General features: G+C 38.0%; 2 protein-coding genes across 6 annotated transcripts in view; one reads left to right on the top strand and one right to left on the bottom strand.

Moving 5' to 3' along the window:
• Positions 1–7258, top strand: il15 (interleukin 15). Of its 3 annotated transcripts, none has more exons than XM_084402081.1 (6): positions 1–735; positions 2964–3058; positions 5718–5814; positions 5979–6023; positions 6136–6258; positions 6749–7258. In XM_084402081.1, the coding sequence occupies exons 1-6, from the start codon at positions 670–672 to the stop codon at positions 6884–6886; spliced, it is 564 nt and encodes a 187-aa protein (XP_084258207.1). In that variant the 5' UTR covers positions 1–669; the 3' UTR covers positions 6887–7258. The 3 variants fall into 3 exon arrangements, with proteins under 3 accessions (XP_084258207.1, XP_084258208.1, XP_084258206.1); XM_084402082.1 differs by having other exon boundaries at positions 2964–3032; positions 6749–7198; XM_084402080.1 differs by having other exon boundaries at positions 482–735; positions 6115–6258; positions 6749–7181.
• A 4977-nt stretch (positions 7259–12235) lies between these two features.
• inpp4b (inositol polyphosphate-4-phosphatase type II B) overlaps positions 12236–23754 on the bottom strand; it is a 167001-nt gene continuing 155482 nt past the window's right edge. For all 3 annotated transcript variants that reach the window (XM_084401686.1, XM_084401687.1, XM_084401688.1), the window contains one exon: positions 12236–12520. In XM_084401686.1, coding sequence (XP_084257812.1) covers positions 12388–12520 — 133 coding nt within the window. In that variant the 3' untranslated portion in view covers positions 12236–12387. The remainder of the gene's footprint in view (positions 12521–23754) is intronic.

Here is a 23754-nt window from a genome sequence, read left to right as displayed (position 1 = left end):
GATGCCAGCATGGCAGTACCCATTAGGGGGCGGGTCGCGGGTCGCTCTACATAAAATAAAACAGATTTTTCCAAGTCCAACTTAAAGATTGATGACTGTGGAGTCTTCATCTCATGTGAGTGGAAAATCTTTTTAATCGTATTTCTCCAAACTGCTATTCATTTCTTTCACAAATGACATAACAACTCATATGTGACTTAATTACCGTATCTCGAGGTCTTGTCAGTCAGTGGACTTTAAACCTCTGCTTCCAACAGCGATTACATTACATTAGCTTGTTTCTTTATGTACCCGAGATTAATGTATTTTTAACACCCAAACAAACGTGTTGCTGAGTTACATAAAAGGAAGAGAACTCGCGTTGCACTTCACAGAGAAAACGCGCATGTTGTTAAAGTGAAAGAGCTCCGTCCACTGGCTGCAATGGGTGGGCGGGCGTGTGTGTGTGTGTGTGTGTGTGTGTGTGTGAGATAGTGTTTTCAGTTGCAGATTTGATCAGTGCTCACACGGAGGAAGAAGCCTTCAGTGTGCACTCATGGATTAATATCCAACTGGAGTTATCAAAAGGATTTCATACACCTCCATGACATACTACAAGGACTTTTACATAGCGAGATCATGTGAACTTCACGCAACTGTTGTGGTTGGCCTACCAACAATCTCGTTTCGATGATTTTAATGACCCTCTTCATCGCCTTTATCGCAGGATTTTGGAATAGGCCACCAAAAGCAAGGGTAGGAAATGCGCACTCGCGGTGCACTAATGTCACTCATCAAATTAATGTGTTGAATGCATTTGTAAGTTGATAGTGGTGATCATGTATGACCCATTGTGAGTGAAATGTCAGATTATCGATCTACTAAATATATTTGAACCATGTTGTAAATATGTTGTAAATATGTCGAACAGCATTGTTGTAAAACGTTCTATTTCAACGTATATAAAATGTGCAGGGAGGCGCATTTTCTATTGGAAATTTAGGCTATAGACAAAAAATTATATTCTTGCTGAAATGTAGGCTATTTCTAAATATTTAGGCTATTTATATTTAAAAAATAATTTTAATATACAAAGAAGGCTCAAACCTATTAAATATATGGTATTTAAATCTATTTTACAGCATGTAGGCCTATATATGGGGCATTTTACTTTACGTAGCCTATAGGCCACTGCGTTGTTGCATAATGTTATATATAGGCTAGATATCAGATTACAGTGGGCACATTGTGCACTAAAGCGTTAAATAAAACGATGAAAACGTACTTTAAAGTTTGCATGTTAGCATTGGAAATGACTCAATCAAACTTGCAGGTGCACGCGCTGTCACGCTTCACAGCTTGTTAAATCCTCTGCTATCAATTACGAAACGACACGATTTCATATAGACTTGATGATCTTGAAATATGAATTAATATTAATTTCTGTGAATCCTAATGGCAAGCCATTTTAATATCTAACTCATTCTTTTAAACTAAAGCGTCTAGGCTATAGGCTATTATGTAGTAGGCTAGCTTATTTTTACTTACTAGTAAGTAATCCAATATTGACTAGTATCAATTTTTATTTCACTACTAACTGTTTACCAGACACCAATTAGCCTATTTGTACTTTTTAATGCTACAAGTCATAGAGACTATTCGACTGTCACTGGCAACAAATTGCAAATTTGCCAAAGATTTGTGATTATATACTATTGACTAGTTTTATCTAGTCCTGTGTACTGTTTATTTGGTAGTAGTAGGCTACTTAAATGTTAGATACTAGTAACTATCCCAGTTGTAAAGTACTAGTAACAACTCTAGTTGCAGTTTCTGTTATAGCCTACTTCTGTAAAGACTATAGTCAGATTAGCTACTCTATAGATCGACCGCTACTCTTTGACTTTTTACTAAGCTTTTAAATGTTACTTATTGTAGGCATTAGTTTAGTAGGCCTACTAGTAAAACTGGAACGGTTAACAAAATCCATTTGAATGAAGTTAACAAATATAAGTAGTAGGCTACTAGAACTTAATGAATAGTTACTGGTAAAAAGAAAATCGGAAGTAAATTGTTAATATCTAAACTACAATTCAATGGCAAAAATGTGCTTTGTTACCAGTGAGAATACTTTAAGAAGTAATATCTAATATGTAAGTACTAGTAGGCTATGCAATGAAAAGTTATAAGTGAAACTAGGGATGCATCGAATTGAAACACTTTGAGAAAGCTGAATACCAAATTAGTTTTTTTTTTTGTGTGTGCATTTTTTCCCATTTATTTTTCCATACTATTTTGTCTTGCTTAAAAAAAAAAAAAAAAAAACTATTATATTACAATACAATAAAACATTTTTTATTTAACACTTTTTAACATTCCAGCAGACATTATACAAAGCACAATATAACTTAATATAAATCAATTATTAAACTAAAAATATTTGTATTTTGCCATCTTTGAGCAAGGAAAGATTAAATCAAGTGTTTACATGTTCTCTCGATCGGATAACAAAAGGAATAAACCACCCCTTTCAATCCGATCGATTAAGGTGTTTACATGAAGGTTTTTTAGTCCGATTGAGCCGTCAATCCGATTATAAGTGTCCATGTAAACGCAGCTATTGTTCGGTAAAATTTATTCTGTCTTTTCATTTATTCAACCGAATAATTTCGGTTGCCGAACATTCGGTGCTTCCCTATAATTAACCAAAAGACGTATCAGTAGCATAAAGATACTAAATAGGTTTAAGGAATAAATGGCTTGCTAGAAACATGCATGTTCATTTGGTAAACAGAATTGCTTTGTCAGTGTTTCTCAATGAATGTAGTTCAGTATTTGTGTTTAAGTTTCCATATACTGACTGTGCACTTTGTTTCCTGGAACTGTTATTCTTTCCAACAAATGAAAGATTCACTTCTCTATCTGTGGGATTTTTGCAGCATTTTGCACTTCTGAGTACTAAAAAAAAGTGTGATTTCTTACAGAGAACTGGAAGATGTGTTTGTAACCCTTGGTGCTTTGAGAATCACATGGAATGCCTTTTGAACTCAGAGGTTTGGAATTCTATCTTAATTCTGAGGTATATCTAAGAAATTAGACTGCTTATTTCTTTTGCTGATTGCTGTGTAAATCTGGCACGTTGAATCAGTTGTACTATAATGCACTGGGGGGAGAAAAAAAAATCAGTCTAGAAAGAATTTTCACTTAGAAATTGCACAAAGAAATGACAATTAACACATTGAATTAAATGTGAATTTGTGACTGAAATAGTGTTTTCTTCTAAAGCATACTCCAATAATCTTTATTTTATTACAACTCCGAAAAATCATTATTATTGCACAGAGAAATAATAATAATTCAACACCTTTTGTGACAATGTGCCCCAATAGCAGGTCATGTTGACACTAAATTATGGGGTAAGTTGTCACAATGGCCTGTCATTAAATAGTCTGAATGAAACATTAAGCGATTCTTGAAACAGCAAAAATAGAAGAAAATACAGTTGTTGAGGCCATGAGAAGTTGTGCTGAGTTATTAGTATAACATAATAATATATTACACGTGACAACTTTCCCCGACCTGACGTTTATGAAAGATAAATATATATATATATATATATATATATATATATACACAGGACATTTGTCTAATTGGACTTTGGACTCTTTACAGTTCTTGAGTTTATAATTGTTGAGATACAGCCCTTGTGACGACATCACCATGTGAGCAATCTGATGCACTAGATATTGAATCATCCGAGATTTCTGTAAAGTGCCGCCCCACTATAGAGTGCATTAGCTAAGCGTGCACGTCTTCATAAAATTCCCACACGACTTGTAATATGACTCTACAGGAGCAATCTCTGCCTCCTGTGCCTGGAGCAAACAACACTATTGTCTGTGATTGGCACAACGTTGTTTGGCCTTTTCAATTGTCTTCCAATCAAAAGGGTGGAGAATTGTGACCTTGAAAAGTGTTTAGATGTCAGATTTAGATTTCAATTCTATTATCACAATGGGGGTAAAAAAAAAGAAAAAAGAAGTGATATAAAACTTGACCCACTTTTAACTCTTTCCACACCATTGATGGAAATTTCCCGCGATCTGTGTTTTCACAGTTATAAGGTAGGGGGCGCTATTACGCATCATCTGAAAGAGTCCTGAAACTCCGGATCAAAACACGGACAAAGAAGAAGCAGAAGCTGTCAACTTTTTTCAAAAACGCTGGCGGGGAAAGAGTTAAAGGTTTTATATAAAGGAGAAATGTCTTCAATTATTGCATAATACTTTCATGTTTTGGGCTATTTAAAGCTACACTGTGTCATTTTTTAAGTTGATTCTTAGCAAAAAACACTTTGTTCTTTCAAAATGATATGTGCTCATTAATGTGTAATTACTTCTACCAAGTATTCTCGTAAGCGTAGAATCTGCCATTTAGAATACATACGAGCGAGTTGCTCAAATGGCGGCAGCCATGTTGCGCCTCCATCTTGAAAATACATTAGCCAAAGAGGGACATACCTGGAAATTCAAGCTTCGCCTTTCGTGTCGTTTTTACACTCAGTGGCACCGTGACGAATGCGAGGGGGAGATTACTCGCGACTGCCGGCAGATTTGAAATAATACGGCCACCGCAGGAGTTAAAACGCCCTCGGAATGGGAGGGGCTAGAAAGCAATATTCAGTTGGTAGTCATAAACAATTTCACCGCTAGATGGGAGAAAATCCTACACAGTGTAGCTTTAAAAAGATGTTGGTGATAAAGTAAGTTTACGAGCTGTAAGAAAAAAAAAAAAGAAGAAAAAAGAAAAAACTTTTTTGGACTAAATCCATGAAATGATCCCTTGATGAAACCTCTATAAGATTCTGAAGACTGGTTCATAGAAGGTTTTCTTCTAAAAGTTTACTTTGTCCTAAAATACCCTCTTTTGGAGATGATGACACTTTAATGCATTAATCTTACGGAAAAAAGTGAAATGTGGATTATTAATAGTTATGATTCATTAAAATACCAAGAAAGTATCTGATTACAAATGGGCTATTCTGGTGAACATCTGTGTGCTGTGTGTGTTTTCTGCTTATTTGAGGATTGTGCCATGAGTTTAGTAACATGATATGACCAGCCTCTTGTGCTTTGCACAACGTACAGATGTATTTCAACACTGATAATAATCATAAATGTTTCTTGAGCATCAAATCATCATATTAGGACACTGAAGACTGGAGTAATGATGCTGAAAAGTCAGCTTTGATCACAGGAATAAATTACATTTCACAACATATTCACATTTATTTTAAATTGTAATAATATTTCACCATATTTCCATTCTCACTGTATTTTTTTTAATAAATGCAGCCTTGGTGAGCAGAAGAGACTGAATTCAAAAACATAAAAAAAAAAAGTGATCCGAATCAGTCGATTACAAAGTTCTCTTTTCATTGAGATTTTGGAACAGAGCCATATGCTGCAGTATTGTGTCAGGGTTTATGCATAAACATTAAGGTTTATGTTCAGAAGAGCAATATAATGCAGTGAAACACTGGGAGTAAAGGGTTTATGAATTAAATGTTAACTGGAAAACTCTCTGGAAAACTTTAGTGCCTCATTAGTTGAAACTGCAACACGTGGCATTGCATGTGTATGTGTAATGGTGGTTAAGTGATTGTAATTGCAGGATTATTGAGCATTTTTAACTGATGTCATATTACGATTCTGTTTTTGTATTTTGTGTATGTTCAGCTGTCTAAGTGCTCTATTGCCCATGGCTGAAGGTCAAGCAATCCAGGCGCTGCGAGACCTCCAGAGAGCACTAGAAGAGACGGAGCATTTATTCAATGTAAGTGTGAAATCTGATATTTTGATGCATTGTAGGGAGAAACTGCGCAGTCGATTTATCTTAGTTTTGTGTCATAATCGCTATGTTTTGTGCAAGTCTATATATATATATCCAATCTGGCTTTATCATTCAGAATCCTAATTTCCAAACATCTTCTTTTCCAGAAATCTGATGCACGCTTGTACACTCCAAATACTGATAATATCAATGTAAGTTCACTTATATAACTAAAGGAAATGAGACCAGTCGGACAAAACGTAAGCCAACATGATGGATAAATTCTGCATAAACCCAATCCAGTGTTATTCTGTTTGTTTGCAGAACTGCACATATAAGCTTATCGACTGTTTTCTGATGGAGATGAATGTTCTCTTGCATGAAGAAGACCCATCAAATGATAACCAGCTCATGATAGAGACAACTTTAAAAAAATATAGTGGACCTGTAAGTCAAAGCAATAGCCACAGTGTGTGTGTCGGGGTTGTGCATCATTCAGAATTGACTAAATATTGAGGCAGCGGAATTGTAAATAATTTTTTAAATACAATTTTTTTTGTTTGTTATTAGTACACTCGTGTGAGATATTATAGCTAAATAATATTTATAAAGTTTATATATAAAATGATCTCTGAAAACAATATGGCGGACATTTTGTGGGGTTTCTTAAGGCTGATTACTGTATTCTTATTAGACAGATAATTCTGCATAATACCAGAAAATAAATGTGCGCAATTAATTGATTCAGTGTTTGTTCCATAACTTAATCGATTCCTAGTGGGTTGATTTGATTTGATCAAATCCTGCAATTCCAATTCAAGTTCACAGTCCTGAATAGGAAAAGGATCCGATTCTTCAATTCTGAATGATGTTGATATGCATAACAATAAATGATGGTCATGTTGGTAATGAGTTTGTGTTTGGACTGCTTCTATAGGAGTGTAAAAAAACATACTACTGTGAACAAGAACTCACCAATCCCATGGTTTTCTTTGAGAGGATGAAGACATTTCTCCAGAAACTGTCATCAGTTTGCCAGGGAAAACTTTCAGGGAAAATTCTAACATGTGATTAGAATCATACTTTATCTCACTGATTGCATGTACAATAAGCTCATTTATCTATTATCATTTTAAATTATGCTAGTGTCTTTTTTTGTATTACTATTTATATCACTTCACTCTGTTAATACTGTAAGAAAATATTTTGTAACAAAGGGGTTTTGTGAATAATTGTTGAACTGTGTCTTCTAAATGTACAGAATTTTGAGGTGAAATATGAAAAATTGTTTAATGTAATATAGCTTTTATATATTGTTTTATATTCCATGTATTGCTACATTAAAGCATTAACAGAAGTCGTTTTTTGGCATGTTGTGGTGAATTGGACTGGTTTCTTATCTCAATATTTATGCATTTGCTCTGAAGTGGATTACAAAGAGTGATTTAAAAAATAAAATCGAAAAACAAACCCAATGACATGAAAGAATGAGTGACCTGGAGGAAGCGTAAGGGCCAATATCATTATTTTTAACTTTGAGGAACAAAGAGGCTCTATTATTTTGCTTATCTAAGGAGGGATTTCCTGTGGAAGTGTTCTGTGAACTCCACGCCTGTCCCATGTGAGCCAACTACTTGTTCATGTCACCATGACTTATGCAGTTCAGTAAGTTGAATTATTTCAGCATTAGTTATTCAGCTGCTTACCTGATGTTGAGCTGGTTGATGCTGCAGGTGATCAGGACCCGTTTCAGGAGGTTCAACCAACTCTGAGCTAAAGTCCCTCTGTAGTCAATCATTTTATCCCTTAAAACTCATCTTTGATCACCGAAATTACACATTTAAATTAAATGTTTTTTTTTCCTTGAAAAAAGAATTATTTATGCCTTAATATAGCTTGAATGTAACTCGACACCCTTGCCTCATTTAGTATATGCGGTTCTATGAATATGCAAATGAGCCCCGCCTCCACTCACTCACTCAGCTCAGAGATCCACTCGTTGACGATCACACGTTGATCTGATTGGTTACAAGGTAGTTTGTGACGTCAGAAACACCAATGTTTTTGAGACTGTCTTTGGTTCACTGCAGTTTTAAGGAGAAAATACTCAGCAATGGTGTCGACTTATGAATTTACACATGGTTTGTCTTAAAGCATATTAAAAACACCACATAGACATATAAACAACATTAAAAGCTTGATTTTCACCACATTTTCATGGTATCCCACAGGCTAAAAAGAAAAAAGTATAAAAACATAATTCAATCAGGTAAAGCTTTAAGCATAAGGTTCATTGGTGTAGGGTACATGACTTTACAAACATTCGACATGTTAAATAAATATCATTCAGTGTCTATTAAAATGCGCAGAAGCTTTTTCCATATTCTAACGCTCTTTTCACATAATTAAATGTTCTCTAATCCAACCTGTTACATTTTGTAATTAGTGTAGCCTAATGAAATGAACATTTGATTTCTTATCAGCCAACAGCAAGAAGGCAGAGGTTTGCAAAATGGGGGGATGAAGAGGAGATGGCCACAATACCAAGTATTTATTTTGAAGAATATTAAAATCCAAGGAGTAAAAAAAATAAAGGCTCGTTCACACCTATAAAGATATCGTTCTCAATATTAAAGATTAGCAGGGTTCACAACACAGCTATAACGATAACGGCACAGAGAAACGATATTGCTGGAATCACTTTCAGAACGATTTTTTCCAGCTGATGAACGATGAAAAAATTGACGGCCAATCAGAATCCATCCTGCTTTAACGAGCTCGAGCATTTAAAGTGACAAACGAGCACTCGGAATAAACCGTCCGCTGGTGTGGACGCTAATATAGTTATCTTTATAGGTGTAAAAGGGCCTTTATGGTTACTTTTGTATTCGTAGGAAATAAATAAATAGTGGACCAAAGAAATAGTGAATAATTTGTGTGTAGGCCTATTTAACAGATTACTGTGGGATGCCAGATGGGTAGAGATATATGCCTTGCCCTGTTTCATTTCTTGAAGGAAATTAAACCCATCAATGTCATCCAACAACCAAATTGGAGATCCTAAAGGAAATTATTTCCAGAGGTCGCAGCAATATGCTATCAAGTGACCGGCATTTATCAGATTATCCTCATTTAAAGCAATTTCTACCCCACTGTGATGATACTCTTTAATGGCTCTCGCCGGGTTTGTGTTCAGGAAAAAACAAACTCTCAGGAAGAGCATGAGAGCGAGGCACACCTTCCTTCCCGCTCTGCGTATCAAAATATTCTTAAATCAAAATGCATTTTCTACATATGAAAAATGACATTAGGTATTTAGTCTTGTTTCCCTCATTTCAGGGTGAACGTTCCTTTCTGAAACGTCGTTGACTTGGTCTCTGACCTGAAAGCCGAGGACTGTCCGTAAAGAAGATACAAATTGCTGTGCTTATGAATGAACAGGCTCCCATATAGGACAAATGAATGCCAGTACTACTTTAGGAGGGAATGTGTTATAGGCAATGCGTACAACTATTTATGAATTATTATTAATGCATCCAGTAAGAGGGGCAGATACTGTAACATCCGCTGACCTTGCTTTAATGTATCCTGCGCTCAAATCGTAAACTGTTTTAAATTATCCAAACCTACTTACATTTACTTAAAGGGATGGTTTGGAGTAAAATCAACATAGGGTCCTTTGCACCATGACCTCGAGCCAAACACCCCCCCCCCCCCCAGAAGCCTTTATTCCCTTGGCTTTTCCCAAACCCCTGAAGTGACCTCGACGTCCGGGTTAGCAGTAGCATGAGCCGTCAGGCAAGTGTTATTTAAAGAAACTCCTGATGTACTTACAATCTTTCCAATCATGCCTCGTTTTATGAGTACAGAACCTATTTGTACTACTGTAGAAGTTTGGTACCATTCTGAGCATTATTAGTGGGGTAATTTACGAGATACAGCCTTGGATCCATTAGCGTCTGCACTAAGTCATCCGGCTGATATCTCTAAATAAGCTCTAACTTTAATAATGTTCAACCAAGGGGAAAAAGGCTTCTGGTGGGGTGTTTGGCTTGAGGTCATGGTGCAAAGGACCCTAGGTTGATTTTACTCCAAACCATCCCTTTCAGTAAAACTGTGTAAGATGTTAAGACTTGTTTTCGGTCTTAACATCCTGAATTATATCTCTTGAATTATGTTTATTGCTCTTCCCCAATTAGCAAATTGTTTTTTTAATTGTTCCAACATAAATCGAACCAAATTTAGAAGAAAAATTTAGCCGTGATAGTGAAAGAAAATGTTTCTCCTTTGTACGCTGTAAAAAAAGACACTATGAAAGCAATTCGGTCGAGTGAGTTTTCAAACGCCTCTGGAAGTGGTGGACGGAAAAACCTTGTAGACTTTTACACCTGTATTTAGAGTCGTCCGCTTGGGATCCGATCGAGCGAAACGCATCTTAAACAGGGCCTTCGATATCCCACAATCCTGTGCTTTTCATTCTGCGACAGTTGAGCTAAAAAAAAGATGGCGTCTGAAAGTTGCGGCTGGTCAGTTTGTGTGTAAATGCATGTTTTTAGCTTTTAACTTCTGATGTCATTTCTAGCAAGAAATTGACAATGAATCAGCCGACTTCATAGCGAATCTACACCGTGAACTGATCAGCACAAGTTCAGCGATGAAATGTCAAGTTGCTTTCTTTGTTGTTCGCTCGCAGACTCGTTTGTTTGTTTTTGTTTCAAGTCACTCGTTCCAGAGAGACGTTTTGTTCTGACCATAGACAGTATAAGAAGTGGACAGAGCCATCTCATTGGAACTCAACTGAGACAAGTGAAGCCCATTTTTAGCTATTTTTTAGGACTTCCGTTCCTGACGCGCAGACTCAAACAGAGCTTGACGACGTAGATGTGACGTGAGCAACCGTCTGTCTTCTAGTGGCTGTGGCATGAGAAATCTGAATCATTCCCTTCCGAAACTTGTAGAGACGGAGAGTGTGAGTAGGAGGTGTCCATGAGCTAGGAGCAGGAGAAACTTTTGCTATGTATTCTGATTAATTATTTTGTCATTTTGCCTCCACGTCCCCCCGATTGCGCGCGAGCTTCTCCTCCTGTCCATACGGTAATCTCTCTACTGTGCGATCGCAATCGTTAGCCTACTTTTACAAAAACTGCTTCTACGGGGCCGTAACGTAAGATACAAGGTAATGGAGCCTTTTATACATAAATTTTAAAATTTTTTATACATTTATAATAAATAATGGACAAATGGAGTCTTCAAACGCCTCAGATGTAAAGTTATTCGCTGTCAAAGTGACGCCAAAATGAATGGGAGTCAATGGAATGCTAACAGCAGGTGAAGTTCTGCTACAAGATGGTGGCACGCGGCCGGCTTCAACTTCCGGTCGACTTCCTTCCCGCTTGGTTCTGACCGATGACAAACATGAATGTGATCAGGCAAGAATAATCAGACCAACTCAACCGCACAAGGCACATAACATTTTGTTTGGCTTGAAGGATCAGCCATTATGAATCTGGTCCACCTGTACCGCGATAAGCATCTAAAAATACCACAAATTCACAAATAAATGCATAAGTGAAAAATGATAGAAATATGTCCAAGAATCATAATAAAAAAAACGTATATACGACAGTGAAATGGCTTTATATACCAACACAATCATAAAAACATACAGTACACACTTTCAGAAATGCCTCAATACAAAAAGAAACCAGTAACAACAAAAGATATGTGGTGTTGAGACACATCTATACAGACATGTGATGACTGTGACGGGTGCAAAACAGCTACTTGGCATTCAAAGCTACATATTCAGAACGATCGCTCGCTTTTCACCTTTAATAGAAAACATTTGTACACATTTGACATGTAAAAAAAGAAAAGAAAAAGAAGTATATTTACTATAGTTTACATTTAGTATTTTTAAATTATTTTTAAATAATGCACCGCATTGTTTCGTGAAACCATAAAAAAACATTCTGTTTGAATATATTCTGCATATGTAAAACATAAAACATTTAGTTTTCTGCTCCTCATTGGATGTAATGTTCATGTGCACACACACACGCACGCACACACACACACAGCAGGGTTCAAAAGTCTGAAATTTACAACATGGTGAGTGAAAATTTAATTTTACAAGAAACTGGCCTGATTTCACAGACAGGATATAGATTAAGCAAGGATTAGGCCTTAGTTTACTTAGGACTTTTAAGTAGCTTTTATAAACATGCCTTAAAACCATTGCTGGTGTGCATCTTGAGACAAAACAATGATCCTGACATATTTTGAGATATATCAGTGCAAGTTGCTTTCAGTTAAAACAGCTCAAACATGCATTTCAGTCTGAAACTTTAAACCTCGTCTGTGAAACCGGACAATTAAGTATTTGGTATATAAGGTTTTGCTCAAGTGCTTCTGTCATTAAAGCATTATTTATAAATAAATTCTTAAATATATATTTTTTTATCAATCCCATATCATTGTTTTTTTTATTTTACTCTTTACTCCAAATTTTAAATCCAAGATTTTCAATGTGGACTTTTGAACCTCACTGTATCTCTAGATGATAACAGTGGTTTTTCATGAGTCCACCTTCCCATACGTCCCTTCAGGAGGCCGGTAGTATTTGGGAAAGGCCATCAGCTGGAGCATGTTGAAAGCATATTTTCTGCACTTTATATTCTTTTGCACATTCTCAATCCGGCAGCCTTCTCTGATGAGGGGGAAGATGAAGAAAGAAAGAAAGAAAGAAAGAAAGAAAGAAAGAAAAAGGAAAGGGATGGTGATGAGGACGATGAAATCAAACTATCCAAAACAACAGTACAAAGGCCTCAGTGTTTCTACAGTAAATATGCAGAGCATGAGGAAACATTTAGATTCTAACTCAATAAATAACGCTTCAATTATGAAAGCGTAAAATGTAAAAGATTTGTGACGTTGATGGTGTATTTAGAGCGAGTCCTTCCTTCTCACCTTCTGATTTAAAAACATGATTGACCCAGATTGAGGATTCAGGCATCATTTACTGTACTTGCCCTCAGGCATTTCCAAACCTTTCATGCTCAACCAAGAAACAAAACATGAGGGTGGAAGACATGAGGGTTTAAACAAATAAATATTACCGAAAATCTCAGTTTGAGCGCTCAAAGTGAAAGTACTACAACTTGTTAGCTGCTAGTAGTGGTAAAACATCAAATACCCGTAAACATACAGTTGCCAGTCCTGTACGAGACACAGAGTTATTGGTGAAGACAGAGAGAAACACTCAAGGAAGCAAGTAAGAAGTTAGACGCAGCTGGGTTATAGCATAATCAGCAGTTTATTGGTATTTTGCAAGCAAAAAAACAAGACTTAAAATGAGCCACACCACCAGCAGGTGCGAGCTGACGAGCAGAAGGGCGATGGGATAGAAGTGGCGGGACGCCGGCTTGTTAATAGCTATGGATCCCGCTTCAGGGTCGTCCCATTGGGCAACCTCTCTCTGGGCCAAGAGACCGCTGAGCGTTCCCAGACGAAACGACAGAGAGAAACAAGCAAACATCCAACAAGAAGTTAGTTCAATGCGTCGGTTTGGACAAACAAATTCAAGAAAAGGTGACATGGGTTAGTCCGACATACAAGACACACACACTCAACAATATGCCAATACAAACCAGTTTTAAAATGATGACAAAATAATGGTAAATGGTGACAAAAATACCAGAAGCAGGATGACAGTATTCTCATTAATGGTTCTTGAATGTCTATATCTATCAGTTACGTGAACACTGATCTGACTGACCTTTCCGCAAGCCTACTCTGCTCTGATTGGTCAGATGACCCAGTCTGTTGTGACTGGTCTACTCTGCTCTGATTGGTCAGATGACCCAGTCTGTTGTGATTGGTCTACTCTGCTCTGATTGGTCAGATGGGTCAGTCTGTTGTGATTGGTCTACTCTGCTCTGATTGGTCAGATGGCCCAGTCTGTTGTGATTGGTCTACTCTGCTCTGATTGGTCAGATGGGTCAGTCTGTTGTGATTGGTCTACTCTGCTCTGATTGGTCAGATGACCCAGTCTGTTGTGACTGGTCTACTCTGCTCTGATTGGTCAGATGACCCAGTCTGTTGTGATTGGTCTACTCTGCTCTGATTGGTCAGATGGGTCAGTCTGTTGTGATTGGTCTACTCTGCTCTGATTGGTCAGATGGCCCAGTCTGTTGTGATTGGTCTACTCTGCTCTGATTGGTCAGATGACCCAGTCTGTTGTGATTGGTCTACTCTGCTCTGATTGGTCAGATGGGTCAGTCTGTTGTGATTGGTCTACTCTGCTCTGATTGGTCAGATGACCCAGTCTGTTGTGATTGGTCTACTCTGCTCTGATTGGTCAGATGGGTCAGTCTGTTGTGATTGGTCTACTCTGCTCTGATTGGTCAGATGGCTCAGTCTGTTGTGATTGGTCTATTCTGCTCTGATTGGTCAGATGACCCAGTCTGTTGTGATTGGTCTATTCTGCTCTGATTGGTCAGATGACCCAGTCTGTTGTGATTGGTCTACTCTGCTCTGATTGGTCAGATGACCCAGTCTGTTGTGATTGGTCTATTCTGCTCTGATTGGTCAGATGGGTCAGTCTGTTGTGACTGGTCTACTCTGCTCTGATTGGTCAGATGGGTCAGTCTGTTGTGATTGGTCTACTCTGCTCTGATTGGTCAGATGGCTCAGTCTGTTGTGATTGGTCTATTCTGCTCTGATTAGTCAGATGACCCAGTCTGTTGTGATTGGTCTGCTCTGCTCTGATTGGTCAGATGATCCAGTCTGTTGTGATTGGTCTATTCTGCTCTGATTTGTCACATATGCCCAGCATAATAGGGGCACCTTTTTAAATTAAACTATATATTTTTACAGATGCAGATAGAACCCCATACTATAATAATCTTGTACTTATTCAACAGCAAATAAACAACTTCAACTGACTTGTGTCAATTCAAGTCTGAATTGAATTTGATGTGAGAGACAAATTTGGTGCTGCAAAATGATACAAACATAATAAGCAGAATTATGCAATCTTTCTATTGTGTTGTGCACACAGACAAACACAGTGCAACAAGAGTAGTCTGATTCACAAACAAACTCAAACTCATAAATTATCTGCATCAGGCGGATTGTTGCTGACTTGCTAAATCACAAAACTAATCACCATTTTCAAACAGGTTTCCCAAACATTCCCTTACAAGTCATAAGTTACAAAGGAAGGCACACATTAATAGGTTTAAAATGCTCACTATCAATAACTGATTACTTTTTTTTAACACCAAAGCACAATTGTTTAACTAATGTTGACAGCATGATATTATGCAAATATTGTGTTAAAACGCCTGTCAATCATAGTAAGCTGTGTTCATATTGAGTTTCATATGAATAAAAAAAAAAAAATTCCAGAGCTCTATTTATAGATGCACGCAAAGTTCAATCGAGGTGACCTGTATCTGATTCAGGACTCCATTGTTCGTCTGCTGATATTCCTTTGAAAAGGAATGAAAGAGTTTTGTTTTTGTTCCAGATTTACACAATCTCTCATTGAAATGTCACAGTAAATCTATACAGCTGAGTGAATGTCACACAGGTTGACATCAATCCAAATTTGTCACAATGTGTGTCAGCTCAACTTTCTTCTTTAGCTTTAAACAATTTCTGCAGACCGGTTCTGCTACGTACAATCAACAGCCTTCTCATCTGCCATTGCAAAACAAGCAAATCCCAAGCCTTCAGGGCATTAACACCCAATACAAATAATAAGAGAATCGCCCATCAGCGCAGACACTTCAAACTCCGTATCTCATACACCAGAAGCATCTTTAGCAGGTTCTTACGGCTTTGGGAAGGAAACTCGCAAATCATTGTGCTTATTGTCTCTGAAAAGTTCATGCATAGCATTTCAAATATTCAAAAATGACCAGTACTCCTGATTTCTCAAATATGTGCTTAACCAATAGCAATGAGGTCCCTTACGAAAAAGTAGTTTATTCAAGTGTTCTATTAGTATGCTTCTTTTAAACTAAAAATAAGAAAGTATACTTTCAGTCTACATTTTATATACTTCTCAAAAATATACTTTAGGTACTTCTCAGAAATATACTTAAAATTACACTTAAGTGTACTTGACTTATACTGAGAGAAAAGTCCAGGCATATTTGGCCTGTACTTGTACTCAATCTTTTGATCGAGATATACTTAAAAGTATAATTAAGTATTCAAAGTATACGTGGCTTGTAGTTGTGTTAACTCTTTTGATCGAGTAGCCTATTAAATATACTTTTTTTTTTTTTTTACATAGTTTTTCATATACAGTCTTATGAAACTTACATTGTTTGAAAATATTGATTATAATATTTATATAAAACAGATATGTTTCTAATTCTGCGTATCTGAATTTTTGTGTAGGCTAGTCCACTGGTAGTGTATAGGAATTTACTCTAATTCTACTTTACTCTTTCCCCACCATTGACTGAATTTTCCAGCTATCCATGTTTCCACTGTTATACGCTAGGGGGCTCGACATTCAAGTGTTGTTTTTAAAATTAGTTAAAGTACAGTTAAAGGTATTTTTCAAGTGTAAAAAATAACATTTGAACATAGTAGTAGTATACTGCAAGTGCAAAAATAATATATAAATAGTAAACTATAAGTATAATGTTATGTTCACTTAAAGAAAACTTACAAGTATACATGCAGTATAAACTACTAAACTAGTCGTTTACTGAGAGTACACTTCAGTGTGTACTTTCATTAACTAAAACATGTACTAGTATTAAAATAGTAAACTACTAGTATACTTATAAGTTTACTTGTAGTACAGATGCATTACAAATGAGAAACCTAGTTGTGTACTTAAAGGAGCTGTATGTAAGAAATGTATTTCAATTAATGATAAAATGGCCCTGATATGTCACTAGACATTAAGAAATCATGTTCATTTCAAATACTTATATCACTGACAACAGTAGTCCGGCCAGGATATTGTCATTTAAAAAGTGAAGTTGCAGCCCTCAACTGATGTTGATGTTGTCATGTTGTGTTTTGGCCTGATGCTCCACCCTCCACCTATCTACCAATCACAAAGTCAGTAGTGTTTCGGCATCGGGGTTGCCAGCTCTGCTCTAGTTACCACAGCTACGTAGCAGCCTACGTTCCTGCTGGATCCTGCAGCCTATCTGGCAACCTCGAGTCAGGGGGGAGGGGGAGGGGATACACTGCTCTACATTAATTTGAAAGTGATTGCAGTACCAGTTTTGGCCATAATCTTACATACGGCTCCTTTAAAGTTTACTACTGTTACACTTATAGTAAACTTAAACATATACTGTTATATACTAAAAGTGGGCCAATTTAGTCCCAAGCAGTATTGAAATAGTACACTTACAAGTTTACTACAAGTACACATTGATATTAGTATACTTACTACATAAAGTATCCTTAAAAATATACTTGAACATTACTTAAGTATACTTCATAAAATTAACTTGAAGTATACTTCTTTTTTGTAAGGGGTTCCATAAAAATATTTTTACATGCAACGTGCATGATAACAACACAAAATGTTGGTTCTGAAAGCTGTATTAAAATACCTTACAGTCCAGCTAATATTTTAACTAGATGTTTTATAGGGTCTCTTGAGAGCAATGCAGTTTAAGGCAATTTGTTTACATTGGAAGTGTGATGATTTTCCAACGCTTAAATAAACAAGACCGATACGCAGATTATGAGCTGAGCAAATGAATCGTATTTCGACACAGGCATATTTGGAAAGTAAAACAAACGAATGAGGTGTCAACTGGCAGAAATGTAATGGCAGAAATAATTATTTTGTTACTGAGTTCACAGTGTGCAATTTGATAATATAAATATTATTGGAAATCTAGCACCTGTGTTCTCAAGAGATCTATTTAATGATTAAACAATACATGCAACCAAATGAAAATATTTTGGTAGGCGGCAGAGTCCTACACAGAAAGCTTAATGAAAGAGCCTTTGTTTGGGAACATTCAGGATATATTGTGTGTTTCTGTGTTTCACATGACTTCTTTTAAAGCCTCCTCATCTATATGTGCAGCTTCTGAAAGCTCTTTTGTGGTCAAATCTTCCGGCCGCCTACATTTCACAATGACCGGTTAAAATCTCTTAAAAGGTATATGACACAGATATTGAACTCTGTGCTGGGTCTCTTCTCCAAACATGAACAGGAAGCAAGTGTCACATATTTTAGCTTCTGTATCAGTCAATCTTCAGCCATTAACTACACTGGATTGGATTTCAACCAAACTGTGTGCTCACATACTGCTTAGGACGTATTTTATTGGTCGTGGGTGACTTTTGCTGCATCTTTGTTTTTGGCAAACATCCAAGACTTTCTTATTTTAACCTCTTTTAATTAATAAATTAATAAAAGAAATCAATGAAGAAGTGGTTTTAAAACAACTTCCTGTTTAAGGAATACCGACCTCTTGGACAATGCTGTTAAAATCATGTGCTTTTCTGGCACATTTCATATCCATAAATCCAGACTGACAGCATTTTCCCCCCTATTTTGTTCCGAGATAATACATTTAGCTAATTCCCTATTTTAACTACTGTGATGGATTTTTAATAGATAAGATAGTAAACTATCTTTTAAACTAACCATGTTTCTAACATCTAAACCTTACTTCCCCTTTTAGGCCTAACATTCTAACAGTTTAAAACAAAATGTACTAAAACGTTCTGGTCTTTGCCCTATTGTGTTATGGAAAATTCTGAAGTGCTGACGATGACAATATCAACAATATATTGTCTGCATTGTCTCATGACAATATTGAGTAATCAGCTGAACTCTTAACCCTTTCCTATGTTTTTTTGATGATTCGTGATAATTTTGCTTCTACAGTGGGGAGAACAAGTATTTGATACACTGCCGATTTTGCAGGTTTTCCTACTTACAAAGCATGTAGAGGTCTGTAATTTTTATCATAGGTACACTTCAGCTGTGAGAGACAGAATCTAAAACAAAAATCCAGAAAATCACATTGTATGATTTTTAAATAATTAATTTGCATTTTATTGCATGACATAAGTATTTGATCACCTACCAACCAGTAAGAATTCCGGCTCTCACAGACCTGTTAGTTTTTCTTTAAGAAGCCCTCCTGTTCTCCACTCATTACCTGTATTAACTGCACTTGTTTGAACTCGTTACCTGTATAAAAGGTCGACACCTGTCTACCACACACTCAATCAAACAGACTCCAACCTCTCCACAATGGCCAAGACCAGAGAACTGTGTAAGAACATCAGGGATAAAATTGTAGACCTGCACAAGGCTGGGATGGGCTACAGGACAATAGGCAAGCAGCTTGGTGAGAAGGCAACAACTGTTGGCGCAATTATTAGAAAATGGAAGAAGTTCAAGATGACGGTCAATCTCCCTTGGTCTGGGGCACCATGCAAGATCTCACCTCGTGGGGCATCAATGATCATGAGGAAGGTGAGGGATCAGCCCAGAACTACACGGCAGGACCTGGTCAATGACCTGAAGAGAGCTGGGACCACAGTCTCAAAGAATACCATTAGTAACACACTACGCCGTCATGGATTAAAATCCTGCAGCGCACGCAAGGTCCACCTGCTCAAGCCAGCGCGTGTCCAGGCCCGTCTGAAGTTTGCCAATGACCACCTGGATGATCCAGAGGAGGAATGGGAGAAGGTCATGTGGTCTGATGAGACAAAAATAGAGCTCTTTGGTCTAAACTCCACTCGCTGTGTTTGGAGGAAGAAGAAGGATGAGTACAACCACAAGAACACCATCCCAACCGTGAAGCATGGAAGTGGAAACCTCATTCTTTGGGGATGCTTTTCTGCAAAGGGGACAGGACGACTGCACCGTACTGAGGGGAGGATGGATGGGGCCATGTATCGCGAGATCTTGGCCAACAACCTCCTTCCCTGAGTAAGAGCACTGAAGATGGGTCGTGGCTGGGTCTTCCAGCATGACAACGACCCGAAACACACAGCCAGGGTAACTAAGGAGTGGCTCCGTAAGAAGCATCTCAAGGTCCTGGAGTGGCCTAGCCAGTCTCCAGACCTGAACCCAATAGAAAATCTTTGGAGGGAGCTGAAAGTCCGTATTGCCCAGCGACAGCCCCGAAACCTGAAGGATCTGGAGAAGGTCTGTATGGAGGAGTGGGCCAAAATCCCTGCTGCAGTGTGTGCAAACCTGGTCAAGAACTACAGGAAACGTATGATCTCTGTAATTGCAGACAACGGTTTCTGTACCAAATATTAAGTTCTGCTTTTCTGATGTATCAAATACTTATGTCATGCAATAAAATGCAAATTAATTACTTAAAAATCATACAATGTGATTTTCTGGATTTTTGTTTTAGATTCTGTCACTCACAGTTGAAGAGTACCTATGATAAAAATGACAGACTTCTACATGCTTTGTAAGTGGGAAAACCTGCAAAATCGGCAGTGTATTAAATACTTCAAATTGTAGGGAAATTATGTAATGTATCATGTCATTTTCGCCATGCTCCTATTCTATAAAAACTGTTGTATTCCTGTTTGCTGGTGGGATTCTCTCTGAAATTTGTCTGAGATCCTCCGGCCGTGATTAAAGCTTTTTCTTGGGGGAGATTCTCTGGAGAACTGCTCGAGAACTCTTCCGGCCGTGATTACAGTTTTTTCCAATTGCTAACACACAATTTTGCAAACTCGGCTGGTTTTATCAAAATACTTAACACAATTCACAAAACCACACACCCAAACTGCAAAATACATAATATATCCTGCAAAATGAAGCACTGCAACCAAAACTACATAATAGCATTATCAAAATCAAACTTTTGCACGGAATGGCACACACTTCATTCATTACCAGATTTTTGTCTAACCACCTACACACTGTTGGGCATAATGAAAAACACTCTCATCTTTAGTATGCTTTGCCATAATACTAAAATAGTTCAAATTGTAGAAAATTCTTCAGATTGTTCACATGCACAGAAATATTTGCAGATACACACACATGCCGTTGAAACATTTTTTAAAATCATTTTTCACCAAAAAAGTCAGTGCAACATATGCACAGCAGATATATTTACATTGGACTGAACACAAATATGCTCACAAAAAACAGTAAACTGAAAAATATTGAATTTTTAACAATTAACAATTGAGGTGTTTGGCCAGGTGGCACATGTATTGGCCAATTAGCTCATGTAGTGTCATTTTGAATGGCAGTGTTTTGAAATGGCAAACATGTGACTTTATGTCAGATTGTTGTGTCTTATACAGAGAACCATGTTCAGTGCATTTAAAAAGTGCCATTTTGAATTGCAAAATGTATGTAAAGCAGAAAATTTGTTTAGACTTTTGGAGACTTGAGAAGAGGTTTTGCTCTCTGTGTGTCAGTTTAAATAATTGTGCTGTGCATGTCATTTTAGTGTGTTAGCAATTGGAAAAAACTGTAAAGCATGTAAATGACATTTGCTGAAGTCTGTCTGTTTATTATTGCTGCGCAGCAAGTTAGTTAAGGGAACAGACGAGACCCAGGTAGACTAAACGTCGACTGTAGACGCTAGGGGACGTCGACTGTAGACGAGACCCAGATAGACTAAACGTCGACTGTAGACGTTCGGGGACGTCGATTGTAGATGAGACCCAGGTAGACTAAACGTCGACTGTAGACGCAAGGGGACGTCGACTGTAGATGCTAGGGGACGTCGACTGTAGACGAGACCCAGATAGACTAGACGTCAATTGTAGATGAGACCCAGGTAGACTAAACGTCGACAGTAGACGCTAGGGGACGTTGACTGTAGACGAGACCCAGATAGACTAAACGTCGACTGTAGACGTCCGGGGATGTCGATTGTAGACGAGACCCAGGTAGACTAAACGTCGACTGTAGACGCTAGGGGACGGCGACTGTGGACGAGACCCAGATAGACTAAACGTCAACCTTAGACGTTCGGGGACGTCAATTGTAGACGAGACCCAGGTAGACTAAACGTCGACTGTAGACGCAAGGGGATGTCGACTGTAGACGCTAGGGGACGTCGACTGTAGACGAGACCCAGATAGACTAGACGTCAATTGTAGACGAGACCCAGGTAGACTAAACGTCGACTGTAGACGCTAGGGGACGGCGACTGTGGACGAGACCCAGATAGACTAAACGTCGACTGTAGACGTCCGGGGATGTCGATTGTAGACGAGACCCAGGTAGACTAAACGTCGACTGTAGACGCTAGGGGACGTCGACTGTAGACGAGACCCAGATAGACTAAACGTTGACTGTAGACGTTCGGGGACGTCGATTGTAGACGAGACCCAGGTAGACTAAACGTCGACTGTAGACGCAAGGGGACTTCAACTGTAGACGCTAGGGGACGTCGACTGTAGACGAGACCCAGATAGACTAGACGTCAATTGTAGATGAGACCCAGGTAGACTAAACGTCGACAGTAGACGCTAGGGGACGTTGACTGTAGACGAGACCCAGATAGACTAAACGTCGACTGTAGACGTCCGGGGATGTCGATTGTAGACGAGACCCAGGTAGACTAAACGTCGACTGTAGACGCTAGGGGACGTCGACTGTAGACACTAGGGGACGTCGACTGTAGACGCTAGGGGACGTCGACTGTAGACGAGACCCAGATAGACTAGACGTCAATTGTAGACGAGACCCAGGTAGACTAAACGTCGACTGTAGACGCTAGGGGACGGCGACTGTGGACGAGACCCAGATAGACTAAACGTCAACCTTAGACGTTCGGGGACGTCAATTGTAGACGAGACCCAGGTAGACTAAACGTCGACTGTAGACGCAAGGGGACGTCGACTGTAGACGCTAGGGGACGTCGACTGTAGACGAGACCCAGATAGACTAGACGTCAATTGTAGACGAGACCCAGGTAGACTAAACGTCGACTGTAGACGCTAGGGGACGGCGACTGTGGACGAGACCCAGATAGACTAAACGTCAACCTTAGACGTTCGGGGACGTCAATTGTAGACGAGACCCAGGTAGACTAAACGTCGACTGTAGACGCTAGGGGACGTCGACTGTAGACGCTAGGGGACGTCGACTGTAGACGAGACCCAGGTAGACTTAGGTCAGGTGTGAAATAGAAGAGAAATGTACCACACTACAATGGGAAACATCCCAGGATTTAACTAAGATCATCAAGTCCATTATCAATAGCATAAAAACACAACATACAAATCTGACTGTTTTTCTCCCCAAATTCTGACTTTATAAACTCGCAATTGCAAGTTTATATCTCACAATAATTCAGAGGAAAATACAGAACTCCTAAAGAGCAGCATTATTATTACTCACTATATCGGCATTACACAATGACATGAAATCACACAGGGGAAAAAGTGAGAAAGAGAGAAAATAGTATTAATAATATAATATATGCATTTAGATTTTTTCCTTTCTTATCGAGCCAAATAATTGGTCTATTCTATGGAAGCTTGTTTCCGCCAGGGAATAAAAAAGGTAAATGTAAATAAAAAAATGTATCTCGGATTTCTGACTTTTTTCCATGCTTTTCTCTACGGAGCCCCTAAAGGACATTTTGATGTAAAAATATTTTTTTACATTTACCTTTTTTAATTCCCTGGCGGAAACAAGCTTCCATAGAATAGAGCAATTATTTTTGACTAGATAGGAAAGGAAAAAATCTAAATGCATATATTATATTATTAATACTATTTTCTCTCTTTTTCTCTCTGTGTGATTTCACGTCATTGTGTAATGCCGATATAGTGAGTAATAATAATGCTGCTTGTTACAAACAGCATAGTTAATCTTTGCTACATTAAAACACTCAAGACGGACTTTATTATCAGGATGAGATATTAAAGGTCAAGTAAGAGGTTAAAGGTCAGTGTAATGTGAACGCATGCATGCACGAGCAGGAC

The sequence above is a fragment of the Rutilus rutilus genome, assembly GCF_951802725.1.
Source record: "Rutilus rutilus genome assembly, chromosome: 2".
Classification (NCBI taxonomy): Eukaryota; Metazoa; Chordata; class Actinopteri; order Cypriniformes; family Leuciscidae; genus Rutilus; species Rutilus rutilus.
The sequence above is the reverse complement of the archived record's forward strand: the minus strand, read 5'-3'. Positions and strand labels throughout refer to the sequence as shown.

Coding starts and splice junctions, on each gene's coding strand:
- il15 (XM_084402080.1), top strand. CDS start 670: ATGATTTTAATGACCCTCTTCATCGCCTTTATCGCAGGATTTTGGAAT. Junction 3,059..5,717: donor AATTCTATCTTAATTCTGAG/GTATATCTAAGA, acceptor GTGTATGTTCAG/CTGTCTAAGTGCTCTATTGC. Junction 6,259..6,748: donor TAAAAAAATATAGTGGACCT/GTAAGTCAAAGC, acceptor CTGCTTCTATAG/GAGTGTAAAAAAACATACTA.